General features: G+C 32.3%; 1 protein-coding gene across 4 annotated transcripts in view; it reads right to left on the bottom strand.

Annotated features, from left to right (window-relative positions):
* Positions 1-15,087, bottom strand: part of LOC133194052 (ceramide synthase 5-like) — a 48,058-nt gene extending 32,971 nt beyond the window's left edge. For all 4 annotated transcript variants that reach the window (XM_061329983.1, XM_061329981.1, XM_061329984.1 and 1 more), the window contains exons 1-7: positions 14,909-15,087; positions 5,669-5,795; positions 4,470-4,576; positions 3,695-3,752; positions 3,419-3,469; positions 1,830-1,922; positions 875-1,003 (exon numbers count right to left, since the gene is read on the bottom strand). In XM_061329983.1, coding sequence (XP_061185967.1) covers positions 875-1,003; positions 1,830-1,922; positions 3,419-3,469; positions 3,695-3,752; positions 4,470-4,576; positions 5,669-5,795; positions 14,909-15,087 — 744 coding nt within the window. The remainder of the gene's footprint in view (positions 1-874; positions 1,004-1,829; positions 1,923-3,418; positions 3,470-3,694; positions 3,753-4,469; positions 4,577-5,668; positions 5,796-14,908) is intronic.
* Between the last annotated feature and the right edge of the window lie 719 nt (positions 15,088-15,806).

Below are 15,806 nucleotides of genomic sequence, written 5' to 3'. Positions count from 1 at the left end.
TATTTATTGTGAGTTTTCTTTTCTCTAAACACCAGGCAACACGCCTTTTTCTGTTGATCTCGGAAACAACCATTTTTTTTCTAACAACTCGTCGCTTAAATTCGTGATCACACAAAAATCTTTGGACTGTTCGTGGGTGAACAGAGTCATTAGCATCCCTGCTTTCATTAAATTCGTTAGTAATGTCCCTTAAAACCCCTCCTCTGTTAGTTTTAGTATGTCTTATTATCCAGTTTTGATCCCTTTTTGACAGCTTCCGAGGGCGTCCTTTTCTTTTCAAGGTTCTGACTTCACCAGTCAACAATTATTTTTTCCAAATAGATCTGATGGTTGATTCAGGTATTTGTAATAAATTCACTATTACCGATGTTTTTTGCCCCTCCAGTTTCATGTCCACAATTATTTTTTTGACATCATTTGATATTTCTGTCGATTTCCTACCCATCGTAATCCCCGTTTGTTTACATGAAATTCCAGACAGCAGACGATAAAAAAAAATAGATATAACGTCACTTCCGATGTGAAGACAACTCTGTAAAAATTTGGGATGTCAACACGGCATTTAATTAGAGTTATTGCCCATTCCCCGAGCGAAGCGAACAGCGAGAACGACGCCATTGCGTAAAAATCGTGAATACTTTTGTCATAGCGCTGTATATATTTATATATGTATATATATATATATAATCTCACATATACAGAAGTTTATTACTGGTATTGCCAGGAAATCCATCCTTATGAACAAGTTATACTGTTTTTAAATTACTAGACTTAATTTGTTTAAAATAAAGACTTTTTTTTAAATCAATCCCCCCCCCCCCCCCAAGCCATGATAAATTTGGCTTACACTTAAGAAAGAAATGAAATAACTAACCTCTAACCAATAGTCCACTGCGTCATGTATACATAACACGAGCGTCCCCACTCGTACAAAGTTTCCACACCAGGAAAAAGTTAGGAGACTTATCGTGGCACAATGATGTGCAAACATTTCCCAGAAATCCTGAAAAAAAAAGAATTTTGCTAAAATCACCTTATCAAACATAGAATAATCTTATAAAGAAATGAGAGTGCAGATTCCAGCTGCCTCTTATATCTGTCAGCTAAAATGACAATGTATTATTTTTAAATTCAAAATGATGGTCATCCCTGGAATCTAATTAAAATCGTCAATTTTTCTTGAATTTTCTTCCTAGCAAAGATTTTTGTTGTTATTTGCTGACATGATAAACCGAATAATGGAGAGAAAAGGAATCTTATTGTTGTTTTCAAGTGGAGGTATCTAGGGGGGCCTTATAAGGTAGATTTAGGAATGAAATGGGCAGATTATACTGTATGTGTACATAAATAAACATATTCAAAATTTAGCACAGTCACTGGGTATGGAGTGGTTGGCATAATCATGAATTCACACTGCACACACCTGCTCCATGTATTGTATTCATTATGATTTCTTAATCATGTTAATGGTATTCATGAATTAGTGCACAAAAACCACTAAAATATGAAACCTACATACAGTAATGCCTCATTAAAAATTATCAACTATCAATTATTGTAAATTTGATGCCAGCCCCCCCCCCCCCCCCAAAAAAAAACTTTTTGGGTTTAACTTTTGAGACAAAGACTGTGCCATTAATTGAAAAAAGAAATGTCAGAAAATGCCTCACAATAAGTAAATTTGAAAGCAAGAATGGAAAATCTCAAAATACAGAATTTGAAGAAAACAAGATATATCTGCTGGGCTGGACTCCACTCTAGAGTGCAGCAAAAAAACATGTCCATCATTTGTTTATTAGAAATATCAGAGAACAGTAAGAAGTGCTTACCTTTCTTTTTACATCCATAAATTGTGAAAACATAAGCGACCAGTAAAAAGAAATCTCTATCATGTAATACCAGAAAACTCCAGGGGATAAATGCTGAAAAACATTATAATTCACTGTGTACATGGATTCATAATACAATGAAGTGCATGAATTCTTCTCATCAAGTTATAACATTATCAGTGAATATATTATTTAAATTCAATTTTTCTTTTATTCTTCATAAGCTGTTTAATTTATATTATGTGAATCAGACAACATAACTGTCAAAGTTATATAGGAACAATGACACTCTGCCATATTAAAACATAAATTTTTAAATATCTGCTGCATTCAACTTTCTAACAGAAGGTGGAGATGAAACTGAAATTTAAGCAAATTGAGGATATCATTACCACCATTACACTTTTGGATTTTAAATTTACATTTTAGACAAATCATTGCTGAAGATAAAAATTTTAAAATGGTGTTCAAAATTTGAGTTATCTCCCTTTGCAGAGGGTCACATTACTTCTTTAAAGACTTGCATGAGAGGAAATGAAATAAAACTCAAGGGTGAAGAATTAAAATATTTCACACTTGTATGTGCAATTATTACATAATTATATTTAATATTTTTTGCTACTATAATTCATTGAAAAATTATGACCAATTAAAACAATCATGAATAAGCAAATGTTGGTTTTTTAATTTATAATTTGGAAGCTTTCACTAATTTATGCAATACAAATCAGTGCTCCAAGTTGCGACTAAAATGGTCGCATATGCAACCAAAAAATTGATTTTGCGACTAGAAATTAAAACCAACTTGCATTTTCGCGATTGAGAAAATTTGTGCCGACGATCCTCCATTTTGATGATCGGGATTGAGATTACTTTCCCCCCCAAAAATTCTCTATCAAGAAAATGTTTGAAGACATTCCTAAAACTTTGTAAAGCATTGCAAAGACTGAGGTTACATAATGTTATGACAGCATGCTGTATAGAATGGCTGACAAATGTCATAGACTTTTTCAAAACCTGACCTTGTTAATGCAGATTCAGGCAATATTGCTTGCATATCATCAGGTTTTAGCGATATTAACAGCAACTGTTTAATAGGCTAGGTATGTAGTAATAATGTAAACATGTCAAACAGCTGCCAAAGTCCTATCTCATCATTTCCACCTGATGCACACATCAGTCAAACTAGTAGCAATTGCATTGGATTTAACTTTAATTCTATGATAAAATCACTTGTGTTCTTCAGTGTGCAACCATACAAATGGTTCTATATCATAACAATATTTCATAAGTTGTTTCTTCAGCTTAGCAAATTGTTTAGTCAGAGTGATAATAAATCTTTAATTTAAAAATATGATAGATATACATATTTGAGTGTTTGTTCCTTGCTTTCATAAAATACTAAATGTGTTATTCACGAAATGTTTTCACCATGGCGAGTGAAATATCTGTTGATGGTGACCAGAAATTCAGAAATGGCGACCAAAAGAAATTTTGGGTCGCAATTTAGTGACCTGCTTGTAAGTGTGACTTGGAGCACTGCAAATTAACTACACAATACAGAGTGTGAAGGAGTAAAAATGACTTACATGCTGTGGATACCCTATCCAGCATTTCATGGAGTCAGCAAACCAGGGTTTCTATTGGAGGAAAAATATATAGATCTTTAATTTTCAACACATTGCTTTAAACTTTTCACCTATAGCATGTTAAGCAGTATTTTTTAATTTCATCATAAGGTTTTGATGGCCATTTCATCTCATGTAAAAAGGCCCTTATTTCACTTCCATTTATTGATTTAGAAGAATATGACTCTTTTGTGAATTCTTCCCTTTATTGTATGAAATATTGAATAGGAGACTTACATCCCATAAGACTGCTACACCATACACAAATATAGTAAAATAGAAGAAAAATCTCCATCTGTAAAATAGGAAATGTTTGTCATTAATATCACACAAAGTAAATCAATGGCAAGAAAGTCAGCTTTTAATCTTAAAATTTATAATCTCTTACTTTCATGTGACAGTATAAAAAATGATTTATCACAAAATATTTATTATTAAATATATTTTACAGTTATGAAATAAATCTATCAATGTTCACTTATTAGTGTAAACAACATTATAGATTTCAAATTACAAGTTTTTGCATTATAAATATATCAATATATGCAAGTTTATTTAGCTTATTCTTCAAACTGAACATGTGACTATGAATGCATGAATGAAAATCTAAAAGTCATGGCTTAGAATATGTATAAAAAAAAAATTATGCCCTCAATGGTGACACAGTACAAAATAACCTTGAGGAACAACAGTGATTTGACAGTAAATGTAAACCCAAAGTCCCTATATTGTACAGTAAAAAATAACTATGACCAGTGTTAAATTTACAAGAAATGTCACAAGATCAACATGACATTTGACCTTGATATACCATACAACTTTTACTTAGCATAGACCTATTTTCTTTAACCTTCAATTAAAAGCTAAAGTATGAAGTCTCTGTCACTGGTTTAAGGCTAGGATTACAGTTGTGGACAAGATATGAATATGTACCCTAATCTCAGATCTTGGGCCATTAAAAAGCAATATGACAGAGAATCAGATCCCTGTTTATTTCATCCTGGACACTTACGAAGCCTCGGTGAATCGCTTCATTTGACTTGGACGTTCCTGATTTCGCCGCATTCTAAACCACCTCTGTATTTGGCGTTCTGTCATATCTGTCTGTTTTTCTAATACCTATAAATAAAATAATTGAAATGAAGACTGGTTTAAAAATGTCAGGTGTCATGTGACCAAAAAAAAATGGTTTCTGGTGTGATAAAAAGACCATTAATCAAAGTAACGAATGCTGGCCCAATGACACCTCGGACCAGAGACATTAAGGCCCAGTAGCACTTTGACCAACACACTGTGATGGGTCAGCCCAAGAGTTGAGACATTATTTGGGCATTAATAGATAAATCTTTAACAATTGATGAGTCAAAAAAAATTACATTTGTACAATGTAACATCTAAAAAAATGAAATTTGCCCACTTGGCTTTGTATCAATTCTTTTAAAAATTGGATAGAATCTAGTAATTTTTTTAAGAAGAAGGTACGGTTTTAGCTTTATTGTGCCCTAAAAATTTAATGTTTTCAAGAAGTTTTGAAACTGCAGGCTTAAATATTCGTTGAGTATATGACTGTGATAAATCAGTGAAGAATACGACATGAAGGAGTACCATTCTGGAAATATAAAATCATTAATGTGCTGCATTTCTCTGTTTTAAACAGAAAAAGCCTCAAAATGACCCATTTCAGGGGTTATTTTCCTTAAGAAAATAGTGTCCACAGCCGTCGTCCACTTTAATTTTCCAATATGTTGTGTAAAATTCTTTGAAAAATCACATATCTCAAAATCTTTGTGGGCGATGCCTGTGGACAATATTATCTGAAAGAAAATTCCATTGAAAATTGGTGTCATCTGCAACTTTTTAATAAGAAACAGGAAAATGCGTAAGTTAATGACGTCACAATTAGCATTTAGAAGGTCATGTGATAAAAATGATTTGTATGTTCTTTCTGCGTGGAATTTCAATGATTCAAAAAGCATGGGTTTTAATTTTTTACATCACTTTCATTTAAAAAAAAAAAACACAGAGCAAGATTTGTATTGAAACCGTACCTTGTTCTTAATTATGGCCTAAGCTTTTTAAACAATTGACTTATGAATATTCTTAAGTTCTAAATATTAATGGTTTACTGAAAGAAACTCAGTCTAGAAGCTCAAACTTTGACCCCGTTCTGAATTTTACACCTTCCCACAAAGACTAGTTGTTAAGTTGTACCTTTATTGTTTCTTCTGATGGAAATTTCTTTACTTGGTATGAATTCTCCAAGGCACTAATAGGTGTAACAATCTTTGGTCTGCCATCCTTAATACCAAAATATAATCCTATTGGTCTAGCTATGAGGCTGAAAAATATATAGGGAAAAAACATCATTGAATGCCATCAAATGAGATCACAGGACTGTGTATATTTATGCAACATACTGTAGATTCCCAAATATTTGCGAAGAGTTAATTATCGCGTAATTTCATGAGAAGCACCATTTGCAAAATTACTTGCTTTTATTTTTATGGTGCTGAAATTCACATAAAATTTCTAATTAAATTAAACGTCTACTCGCGAATTATTGTTCTCGCAATTTGACGTCTAAGGGCCTTTTCATGATATACATGTAACAATAAGGAATCTACAGTATTGTACGAATTTTTATTACTTATTTCATCAATAATTAAGAAAATCAGAGAGGTTTGCCTCTTCCTGCAGTTCTCAGTTATGTAAATAGTTTTTGTCAGTAATCTATAGCCTAAATATTTGTCAGCAATCTCCACTTTGCAATACTTGGCTTAATACTGCTTTGTACATGCAATAAGGTCCTGATATAAATGAATTTTTATTTTCACGACATCTCTTTTTTTTAAAATACATCATATACATATCTGTCAAACCAAGTACATCAGTATCTTTGAGGTGTTTGTGTGAATCCTTATCATTGCTAAAGCAATTAAACAATGTAGAAAAAAAAACCATAATCTCCAGAAGTATATTAGTAATCTTTATTTTGAAGCCGAAATTCTGGACAAATATGAAACTTCTGTAGTAGTAACAGCTCTGTCAAATAGATAGGTCAGGAATACATTTCAAATTTTGAATACCTCACCTTGACTCACTCCCCCAAAAACTCCCTGCCCCACCTCACACACAACTCATAACCATACATTGTTTCTAACATTTTCCAGTTAGTAAATGACATACATTTTACAGTCTACATAAATTCATACTTTTTTTTTTAATTTAGCAATTAGACCAAATCTAGGTCTGCAAATCTCTTTATCTTTAATCTATCGTGCAGTACAAATCTGAACTCTATCTTGATCATCTGTATGATGACAGTATAACTGTTTATCTTAATGATATTGTCTGTACATCTCCCAGCTGAGTGAACAAAACACAAAGTCTGTCCCTTGACTTTAATGACCCCTGTTAATAACCAGTCTAGCATTAGTAATGGACTATGAGCAGAAAACATGTGACGGAGGTTTAATGGTCACACATCTACTCGAGAACCTAAAAGGTCTTCTAAACATTCTCTAATATAACTGCTATTCACTCATCATATCAAAGTCCTGCTGTATTTTCTGCTCAAGGTGAAATACCATTACCTGGCCATGAAATTGCAATGAAACTTTCAACATATACATTTGTACATTTAGAGACAACTAGGGACCCATATTGGAAAAACCCACTGAACAGACCACTCTACATATGAGCAACATACAATTTTCTTCCTTTTAATTTTCCTTCATTCCTCTTGTCTGTTCATTTCTTTTTAAATAATTTTCATTCTACACTGAACAAAATGGATCACGGACTATGATAAGTACTGGAATTGTTTTATATTTTACAAAGACAGTATCAAACATTACACAGTTTCACGCTAAACACATTGATATATACCCCTTTTTTAAGTCACGCGCTACAGTTTCTTTTAATTGTATGTACTACACTATTAATTTATAATCTGATCAGTCTGCACACTCAATTTAAATGACACACATTAAATCTGTTACAAAGGTCAGTACCAATATACCAATCCTCAGTTTTGTGAAATTCAAGCAGACTTGCAAGCAAACTATGAACAAAAAGAACACAATTTAAAAAATAAGTGAATCTCAGGTTTTGTTGGTAACATGCATTTTGAACAGAGATCTACCTGTAATGCCTTACAAAAATGGCCCTGAATTGTTGATACATGTTCTTTATTGAAAAATAAAAGCTTGGTTTGGTAAAGTGATTCAACCCCTGCATGCATTCTTAAGATAATGTCTAATACAAACAAGAAGACTGGATTTCTTTTAGAAGCCGTTCCTTTAGCTTATGAAGTTACTCTTTATTTGCTCTTATCCCATTCCATGTAACAATAAATCCTTTTATTCATAATTCAGAGCTGAATTTCCAGATATGTTACACACAGAAGAACGTACAGCATTTTTTAAAGAACTTTTGCAAGCGCACACAAAGTGACATATGAACCACTACTACATGTATTATAACAGGTTTGTCCCTAAGAATTGAAATAGCAGGGGATATTAGAAAAGTAGAATGGTATCTGCGGTTCATTCCTTAACAGGGGGTTTAGGGGAATCTCAAAATAACCGGGGATTACGATATTGTAGGTGGGGAAATTCCCTGGCCCCTGGGTCCTAGGGACAACCCTGTATAACAACCTAATGTACGCCAGAATAAAACTGAAATCTCTATAAATAAATGATTTTTTTTGGGGGGGGGGGGGGGGGGGAGGGGGTTAACGACAATGGGCATTGATCCACTCAATCACCAAACCATTTTTTCTGTGGTTTTAATTAAAGACTTAACTACATGTATACTCATGATATTTATACAGATCTATAAATCAATATTCTATTTTGAAATATCATAAATATTATATAACACATGATCATAATGCTTATTTAGGCAGAGGAAAGAAGTATATAGAGGGGATCGAATGGCACAGTTTTATATATGTATAAGTGTAATCTTCAAGCTTAATGTACTTAAAACAACAAAAACAAAATAATCCTAAGTCCTGTTTCAAGATAAAGCATAACAATTAATCCACTTGATTGCATAATATTTCTCTTGTATTAAGAACATGTATCAAGAATCCTTAATCCTTAAAGTCATTGACAGAATACTAAACAAAGCTCTCAAGGACAGAGTCTGGAAAAATAACTTCTTTTTTTTTTGTATAAAAATTTGCCTTCTCTTGGAAATAGAATGAAGTAAAAGATATTTCTATTATGCATATTTTACAATATTTTAATGACATTATTTTATTTGGGGGGGGGGGGGGGGGGGGAGTACTTAAAAGATAAAAAGTCATGTTCATTTTGTACTTCATTGTCTTCATATTTGTTGAAGAAAAACATCAAAAATTTAAATATGAGAGTGTCTAGGATTTGAATCACTGGGCTTGTTGACTCAGGTCTTTATCCCACTTGCACCAAATACTTCCAGTCTTCAAGAACTTGGTACGCAAGATTGTGTAAATGTGTGTACATAATGAATATGTAAATAAAAATTTCCTGTTCCCCTTCATTTAAGCCCCCTAACATAAGAAAAATGGAATTTTTTAAATGAAATTCTATACCAATGAATATAACATGACTACTTGACGTTGTGCATAAATTATGTATTTAGATGTGTTGCTCAGATTATGCAAAATAACCATACTTTTCATTTGAGGCCCTGCATATGCCTTGTTCATGCCAAGTTCAATAAAAGTGAACTTTTTTGAACTTGCGAAAACACTCTCTTTCGGACACATATTGATTATTAGTAGCTCTTAGATGAATGAACCTTTCACAATCACTAATTCTAAAATATCTACTCATCCAGAGTTCTTTGTTTAACATGTTCAAGTGGTAGTAGTCATATTTTCTATGATGTGAAAAAAATTTTTGTTTAACTGTATGTAAATATGCTATTCTAACTAGAAATCTGACCAGTCAGGAAGGGCCCCGCCGAGGGTTAGAAATATAAGGGTGCAGATTAGGGGATGAGAATTTTACTTGATTCCAAAAAAATTTCAAATATACAAAGAATAAGCAACAGCAACTGCTACATATCCAACAATCTGTAAATAGTATCCTTGTATTTACATAAGGCAGTAAAAAACATCATATCTATAATAACTCAATTAAATGTATATTTAAAAATGAATGAAGCATGTGTTTTCTAAAATGCCAGCCTTCAGTGAATGCAAATATCGCCCAGGGTTGACCCTAACTCCAAAACAAATATCAGTTGCAGACAAAGGTGTTAATTAATCTTAAAGTGACAGAAAGATAACCCTCTAAAATATTCTGCAAACCAGCAAGATAATCAAACCCACGGGATTAATTATACTGCTCTCTCAACCTTTTCTTCTAATTAAGTTTACAATGAGAACTTTTTCAGCAATGATAGAATTAGGTTATTATCTGAATACCTGTTAATTAAAATAATTAGTATTCTTGAATTTACATAAGGCAGAAAAAAAAAGAGAAAAGAAAATAATAATAAAAACGATATTTTTATCTATATCTTGTTTTTAGAATTCAAGAAAATCATAACTCATTGTGTATTTTACCAAAATAAAGTATGAATATTATTTAAATCAGCATTTCAGAGAATGTAAACATCATTCAGAATTGACCTTAACTTCAAAACAAACTTCATTTTCAGACAGAGGTGTTAATTAATCTCAATGTGGCATATAAAGATAAATGCTTTGGATTTTCTTCAAGAGGAAAGATAATTAATCCCGAGAGACTCATTGCAGCCTTTCACAGTTTACAATAGGAACATTCTCAGCAGTTATCTCTCTTTGCCCATTCACTCTTATATAAAGTTAAGAAATCTACCCCACCACCCCAGCTCCAAACCGGATGACATAGAGAACCAAACTTAGCACCAAAATATGTCTTACTGCCTATTCAACCAACATACCAAATTTGAACTTAATTGGTCAACCCTAAAAAAAGTTATTAGAAAAAAAACAGAAAATTTGTGGATGGAAGAATGACAGATGGACAGACAGACAGACAGACAGACAGACAGACAGAGTGATTACTATAGGGCACCCGCAAATCCTTGCGGGGCCCTAATAATCAATTTTATATTATATTTTTCAGAATTTGTTTACCTTGTTATATTTTAAACAGCATGATAAGAATAACATGAATAATGAAACTTTCAAAGAACAATTAATGAAGAGCGCAGTGCACTTTTAAATTATTTCTGGTTTTCATTGATCTATGGATTTTGTTTGATGGCCAAACAATACATTTTTTTTTTAAATTTCACACATACACCTAGTTAGCAATATCAAATAACATGATCATTGATGATAAAAATTGTTGGTAAATCCTCTACCACAGTACGGTTTCAATTAATACTTAAAGAAATTGCAATGTAAACAAAAACAACTAAAGATTATAAGAATAACACACATAATAAAAACACTGTTACTTTTTTGGTTGACGTACCGTGTATGTATTTAAACACATAAAGGATTGATTTAATTAGATTTTTTTTTCCAATAATCCCCAGACAAAGATTTAAAAGTCCTGTGGCTTTCCTGCACTTTAAACTGTTATTTACAATGAGGAAAACATAAACAAATTAAGACACTAAAAATTTCTCTGTCCTCATGCATTTCTCAAATCAATAACTGATATCAATCGATAACTACTGATACACTGTACCAGTTATTGGGAAGGGTTTGTGCCATGTGCCATAGTCACACTGAAGTGAAATTGGCACAATAAAGCAACCATTGGTGGTGCGAAGGTGCCCATTCAATTTTTAGCAACGTCTATTGGAAATATTTTGAGCACGACTTTCTTAATTGTTTTACTTTCGTTTTAAAATGCATGATCATTTTAATACAAATTCCATTGGCTAAAACGTACCTGTCAAAAAATGTTTCCCGTTATATGAAGCACTCATTATCATGATTATAGGACAACATACCATACGTCACTACATTATACACCTCACTCGGTTTCAATGCTCAATCAAACTTTGATGTTACTGATCCAAAAATATGGGTAAATCCTATTGTATATGGGTTCCTTTAAATATGCTGCACTGCATACAAGTAAAATTAGATTTAATTAGTGAATTTAAAAAAAGTGATTTCTTGCTTATTTCATATTTGATTGTCAGTTTGTTATTTCTTCAAAATGCTCCTCAGAATATATAGATAGACCATTCATTTTCAAAATGGCCCATTTTAAAATATTTGACAGTTGTGCCATTGTCTCATGATGTCCCTTTCAAACACTGTGATACCTTTTCCAAAAATGGCAAATACTTCTCAATAATAATCAATCCATTAATTTTCAATTACTATAGAATTAACTATAAACTGCTTGTCCAGGTGACCCTTAAATGGTCTTAAATCATGCAGTACAAAACTTTTAGTGACATTTTAAAAAAAATGTGTTTAAAAAGACAACAGTATTATGTTTCTGCCCTAGGACATGTAATATATAAATACATGTACATTGTACAATGTTTATACAAACATAAATTTTGTTTTCAGAACAAAAGATTGACATGTCAAAGTATGTGAAGCATGCATTCTATATAAAATGTTTTGATGTTTGGGGGTATATTGAATTCTTTAACCCTAAACATATATTTAGTGCTTTTTTAACAGTTGTTAATATTTTACATTTTACAACCATACTGCTTATTGACACTGGTCATTAGGTGTAAGGTAGTCCCCTAAATTGACTTTCATTGCTGACAAACAACAAAGGGACTTAAGCCTTCAGGTTTAATTAATGATTGAAGACCTTTTTTTGCTTTCTTGAACTTTGATGAAATAAAAAAAAAGCAACTGTGCTTCAAAGATCTATAAAAATTTAGATGTTTCAGAATTGTAGATGAAGAATATGGCAAGTAGCATTAAGGCCATCTTTAAAATGATGTTTGTTTGCCCCCTCCCGACTCAGGGTAAAAATACTATCTAGGTTGGTAGGTAGGTGCAAAAAAAATTTTCAAAGAAACTTTCAACATATTTGTTGATGGGTTGAGAAAATTCAGGAATGAAAAGAAAAAAATATTGTTTCCTAGACAGGGTTCTCATTAACGCAAGAATCTGCGTCCTAGACGCAGCAAAATTCCTTGGGACGCAAGGTTCTTAAAAACGATGCGTCCGCGGACTCGTGATCGGACGCGTCCTCGTTAGCGAGAAAATTCGGGAGATTTCGAAAACGGGGAATTTAGATGTTAGGATTTGTCAAAGAAATATTTAATCGAAACCTTCATGTAACTATCATAAAGTTTATCCAAGAAACAACTTTTCTTGTACTTATTTCACTTTTTTTAAACAGGGATTGATCATAAGATATTTCATGTTTATTAGTCCAGTCATAATAGTGTCGCATGCCAAACTTTAAAAAAAAAAACACTTTTGAATCTTGAGTGTTATCTACATGCAGAAACCATAATTACTGCTTGTATACACAATGGGGCTTGCTTATCTCGTGAATTTCACCCAGTGCAGACGACCGACAGGATTAGTTACGCCTCATTGCACATGACACCTGTGATTGTACACAGTCAACTTTTGGGTACTAGTTGATTATGCAACAGTTAATTTTAGCTTTATAAACACCAAGTTATTTTTATGGCAATTGATTACGCGTGTATTTTAGAATATGGCTTGAATGCATTACTAGTTTATATACTTGAATATGTTAATATTGCGTAAACAAACTGATAAAATGATAAAGATTTTTATTGATGTTTGGATGGAAGAATACTGCAATATTTTAGTTGGGACTCAACATAATTTTTCTGGGACGCATCAAATTTAGCTGGGACGCAACCTTCTCAGAAAACTTGAGTCCTGGGACTCAAGTTAGCAAAATCCTAGTGAGAACCCTGCCTAGAGGTTAAAAAAAGTTTTGAGTCTGGCCATTTTTAGCCAGTCAGTCAGGAGAGGACAAACAAACATTTTTTTAAAGATATGGCCTAATGGAGAAATCTTTACAGGCATTTTATTTCTGTAGGATCCCATCTGGCCAAAATGGTAAAAATACCAAAGAAAATAAATCATTCTCCACCTTAAACACTTTGAGAAAATCTTCTTAAATATTAAGCAGATTGACACTTGTTGCCCATATGGGATATACATATTAAATAGCCCTATTTGCATATAATACCTTGAACATGTTGAAGGGGATGCTTATTTACTGAGCAAAAGTTAGAAGATGGAAACATATTTATATCTTTTTGTAAAACAAAAATATAAACATGCAACTACTTTTCTCAATCAAGTTTTCTATAACCCTAGCCTGTAGATTTCTTTTCTCAAAACATGTTTCTTAAAATTAAGAAATACAGTTGAACTTCTGTATCTCGAACACGGATACCTCCAATACCATGGATATGCCAAAGTGATTGGGGAAAGTCCTAACCACATATTTCTTAAGTATTTTACCCTCGGATATTTCGAAGTTTTTTCTCATTCCCATCGAGCTCGAGATAATGAAGTTTGACTGTTCTCTCAAATGCACCAGCAGGTGACTCACTCATTTACACTCTCACTGGTGAGGCCTGATATACTTTTAAAAGTGATTAATAATAGACCCATAAAAACATAAAATATTACATGTGTAATGGTGGAAGATTTATTTTTGCTTATTTATTATATTATACTTGTATATAATTATTACTATAGTAAACTGTATTGCGTTACATATAGTATTCAGTCGGGAACGTTGCTGGCGCAGCGCGTGGGTCAGGCCGTTCTTAGCAACATCTGCGACCGGCCTGACCACCGTGATACGCCTGTCGCAGTTCCAGCTAGGCACCAGAAGTCGGTGGACATGAATCAAATCTATCGTTATTGATATAGGTAATAATCTTCCACCAACCCCTAAATTTCACTTGTTATTTATATATTTGTTATCTGATTGTTAACTTATTAAACCTGTAAAACGTTATTATTGTTTTTGTCACTGTAAATCACAGAACTCAGGGATAATATGGAAACACACAAAGTTTCCCGTTACACATGAATATTGTTATTCCATAGTATGATTTGTAGATTGCTCAATAAAGACTTCGCCTGTTTTCCAATCCTTAATGAATTATTTAATAAAATAAGTTCAAAGTAAGAATATAATTTTAATTTTAAAATTTTAAGAGTTTTATGTATAAATTATATATTTAAGTTTATGTGTAACGTGTTAATGTCGGTAAAGCCGGTTTTATATACTGTGACCGAGGCTATTCGGAATGTGACTGACGCCATCGAGATCCGGTTGATGTGCTCATCTCACGACAGTGCTGGCTTACTTTTCAACATTCTATAGAATATGAAGTTTTCTTCATGCATTTTGTATAAAATCTAAGTTTTTCTTGTAACGTTAGCTACTAAACGTGGCTGGGGAAGAAATCGTACGATATTCCGTTCGAGTTCTCTCGGGACACACCCTTCGATCACATGCTTTGACTCACCTTTCAAAACATTTACGGACTGCAAATACAACAATTGCAAGAACAAATGGGATGTAGAGATCTTTCGCCTGTGGATAATATAAACCATCGTTTTTGTTTTCTAAGTCTTTCCATGTTACATTTTCTGGCAACCAAAACCATTCACTCCAAAAGGTGTCGTACACCGTTTTCCACGCCATTTTCTTATTCTATTTAATGTAAAATTTAAAGCCGACTAAGACAGCATAACAAAATCCGGAAAATGAGAATGTTATTGATTGCAATATTTTTCCTGCTACGTGATAAATAAAATTTATATAAAAAATCAAATACAATTGCGTTAAATTTAATTAAATGTCTTTATTTCTTATAGTCTATGTTATTATTTTTGGTAGAAATCCAACTAAAGAATAGAATTCAAAGTCTATACCACAAAAGTCCTCGATTAACATTAATGATGGGATAATGACAAATACATTTTCAAAAACACTAGTGATTTACAGGGATGGGATCAATCACAAAGGAAAGTAATTAATTAAATCACAATTACTTGCCCAATACCTTCAATTAAATTACTATGAAATTATTACTATTACAAGGACTTTGAAATGTAATTTTAAAAATTTGATTACATTTATTTTGCAAATGTAATAATAATTAAACTAAATATTACATTTTAGGAAATCACTTCAATCTTTAGTCATGAACGTTCCTTTATATTCATATCAGATTCGATTACTTTGTGTACATCTATCAGGTCTGAAAGTTTTTTTCTGCACCACTGAAGATACTTTCCACTGGGGAATATGTACAGAAATCAACAGATAATTAATAGTATGAAATAACTCATGTTTTTACGTTACTTCATATCTGTTACAAAATTAGATGACTTTTTTTCTAATTACCTTTCTAAGATATT

This window comes from Saccostrea echinata, unplaced genomic scaffold, assembly GCF_033153115.1.
Source record: "Saccostrea echinata isolate AGI-Se365-2 ecotype Australia unplaced genomic scaffold, CSIRO_AGI_Sech_v1 ptg000028l, whole genome shotgun sequence".
Classification (NCBI taxonomy): domain Eukaryota; kingdom Metazoa; phylum Mollusca; class Bivalvia; order Ostreida; family Ostreidae; genus Saccostrea; species Saccostrea echinata.
The sequence above is the reverse complement of the archived record's forward strand: the minus strand, read 5'-3'. Positions and strand labels throughout refer to the sequence as shown.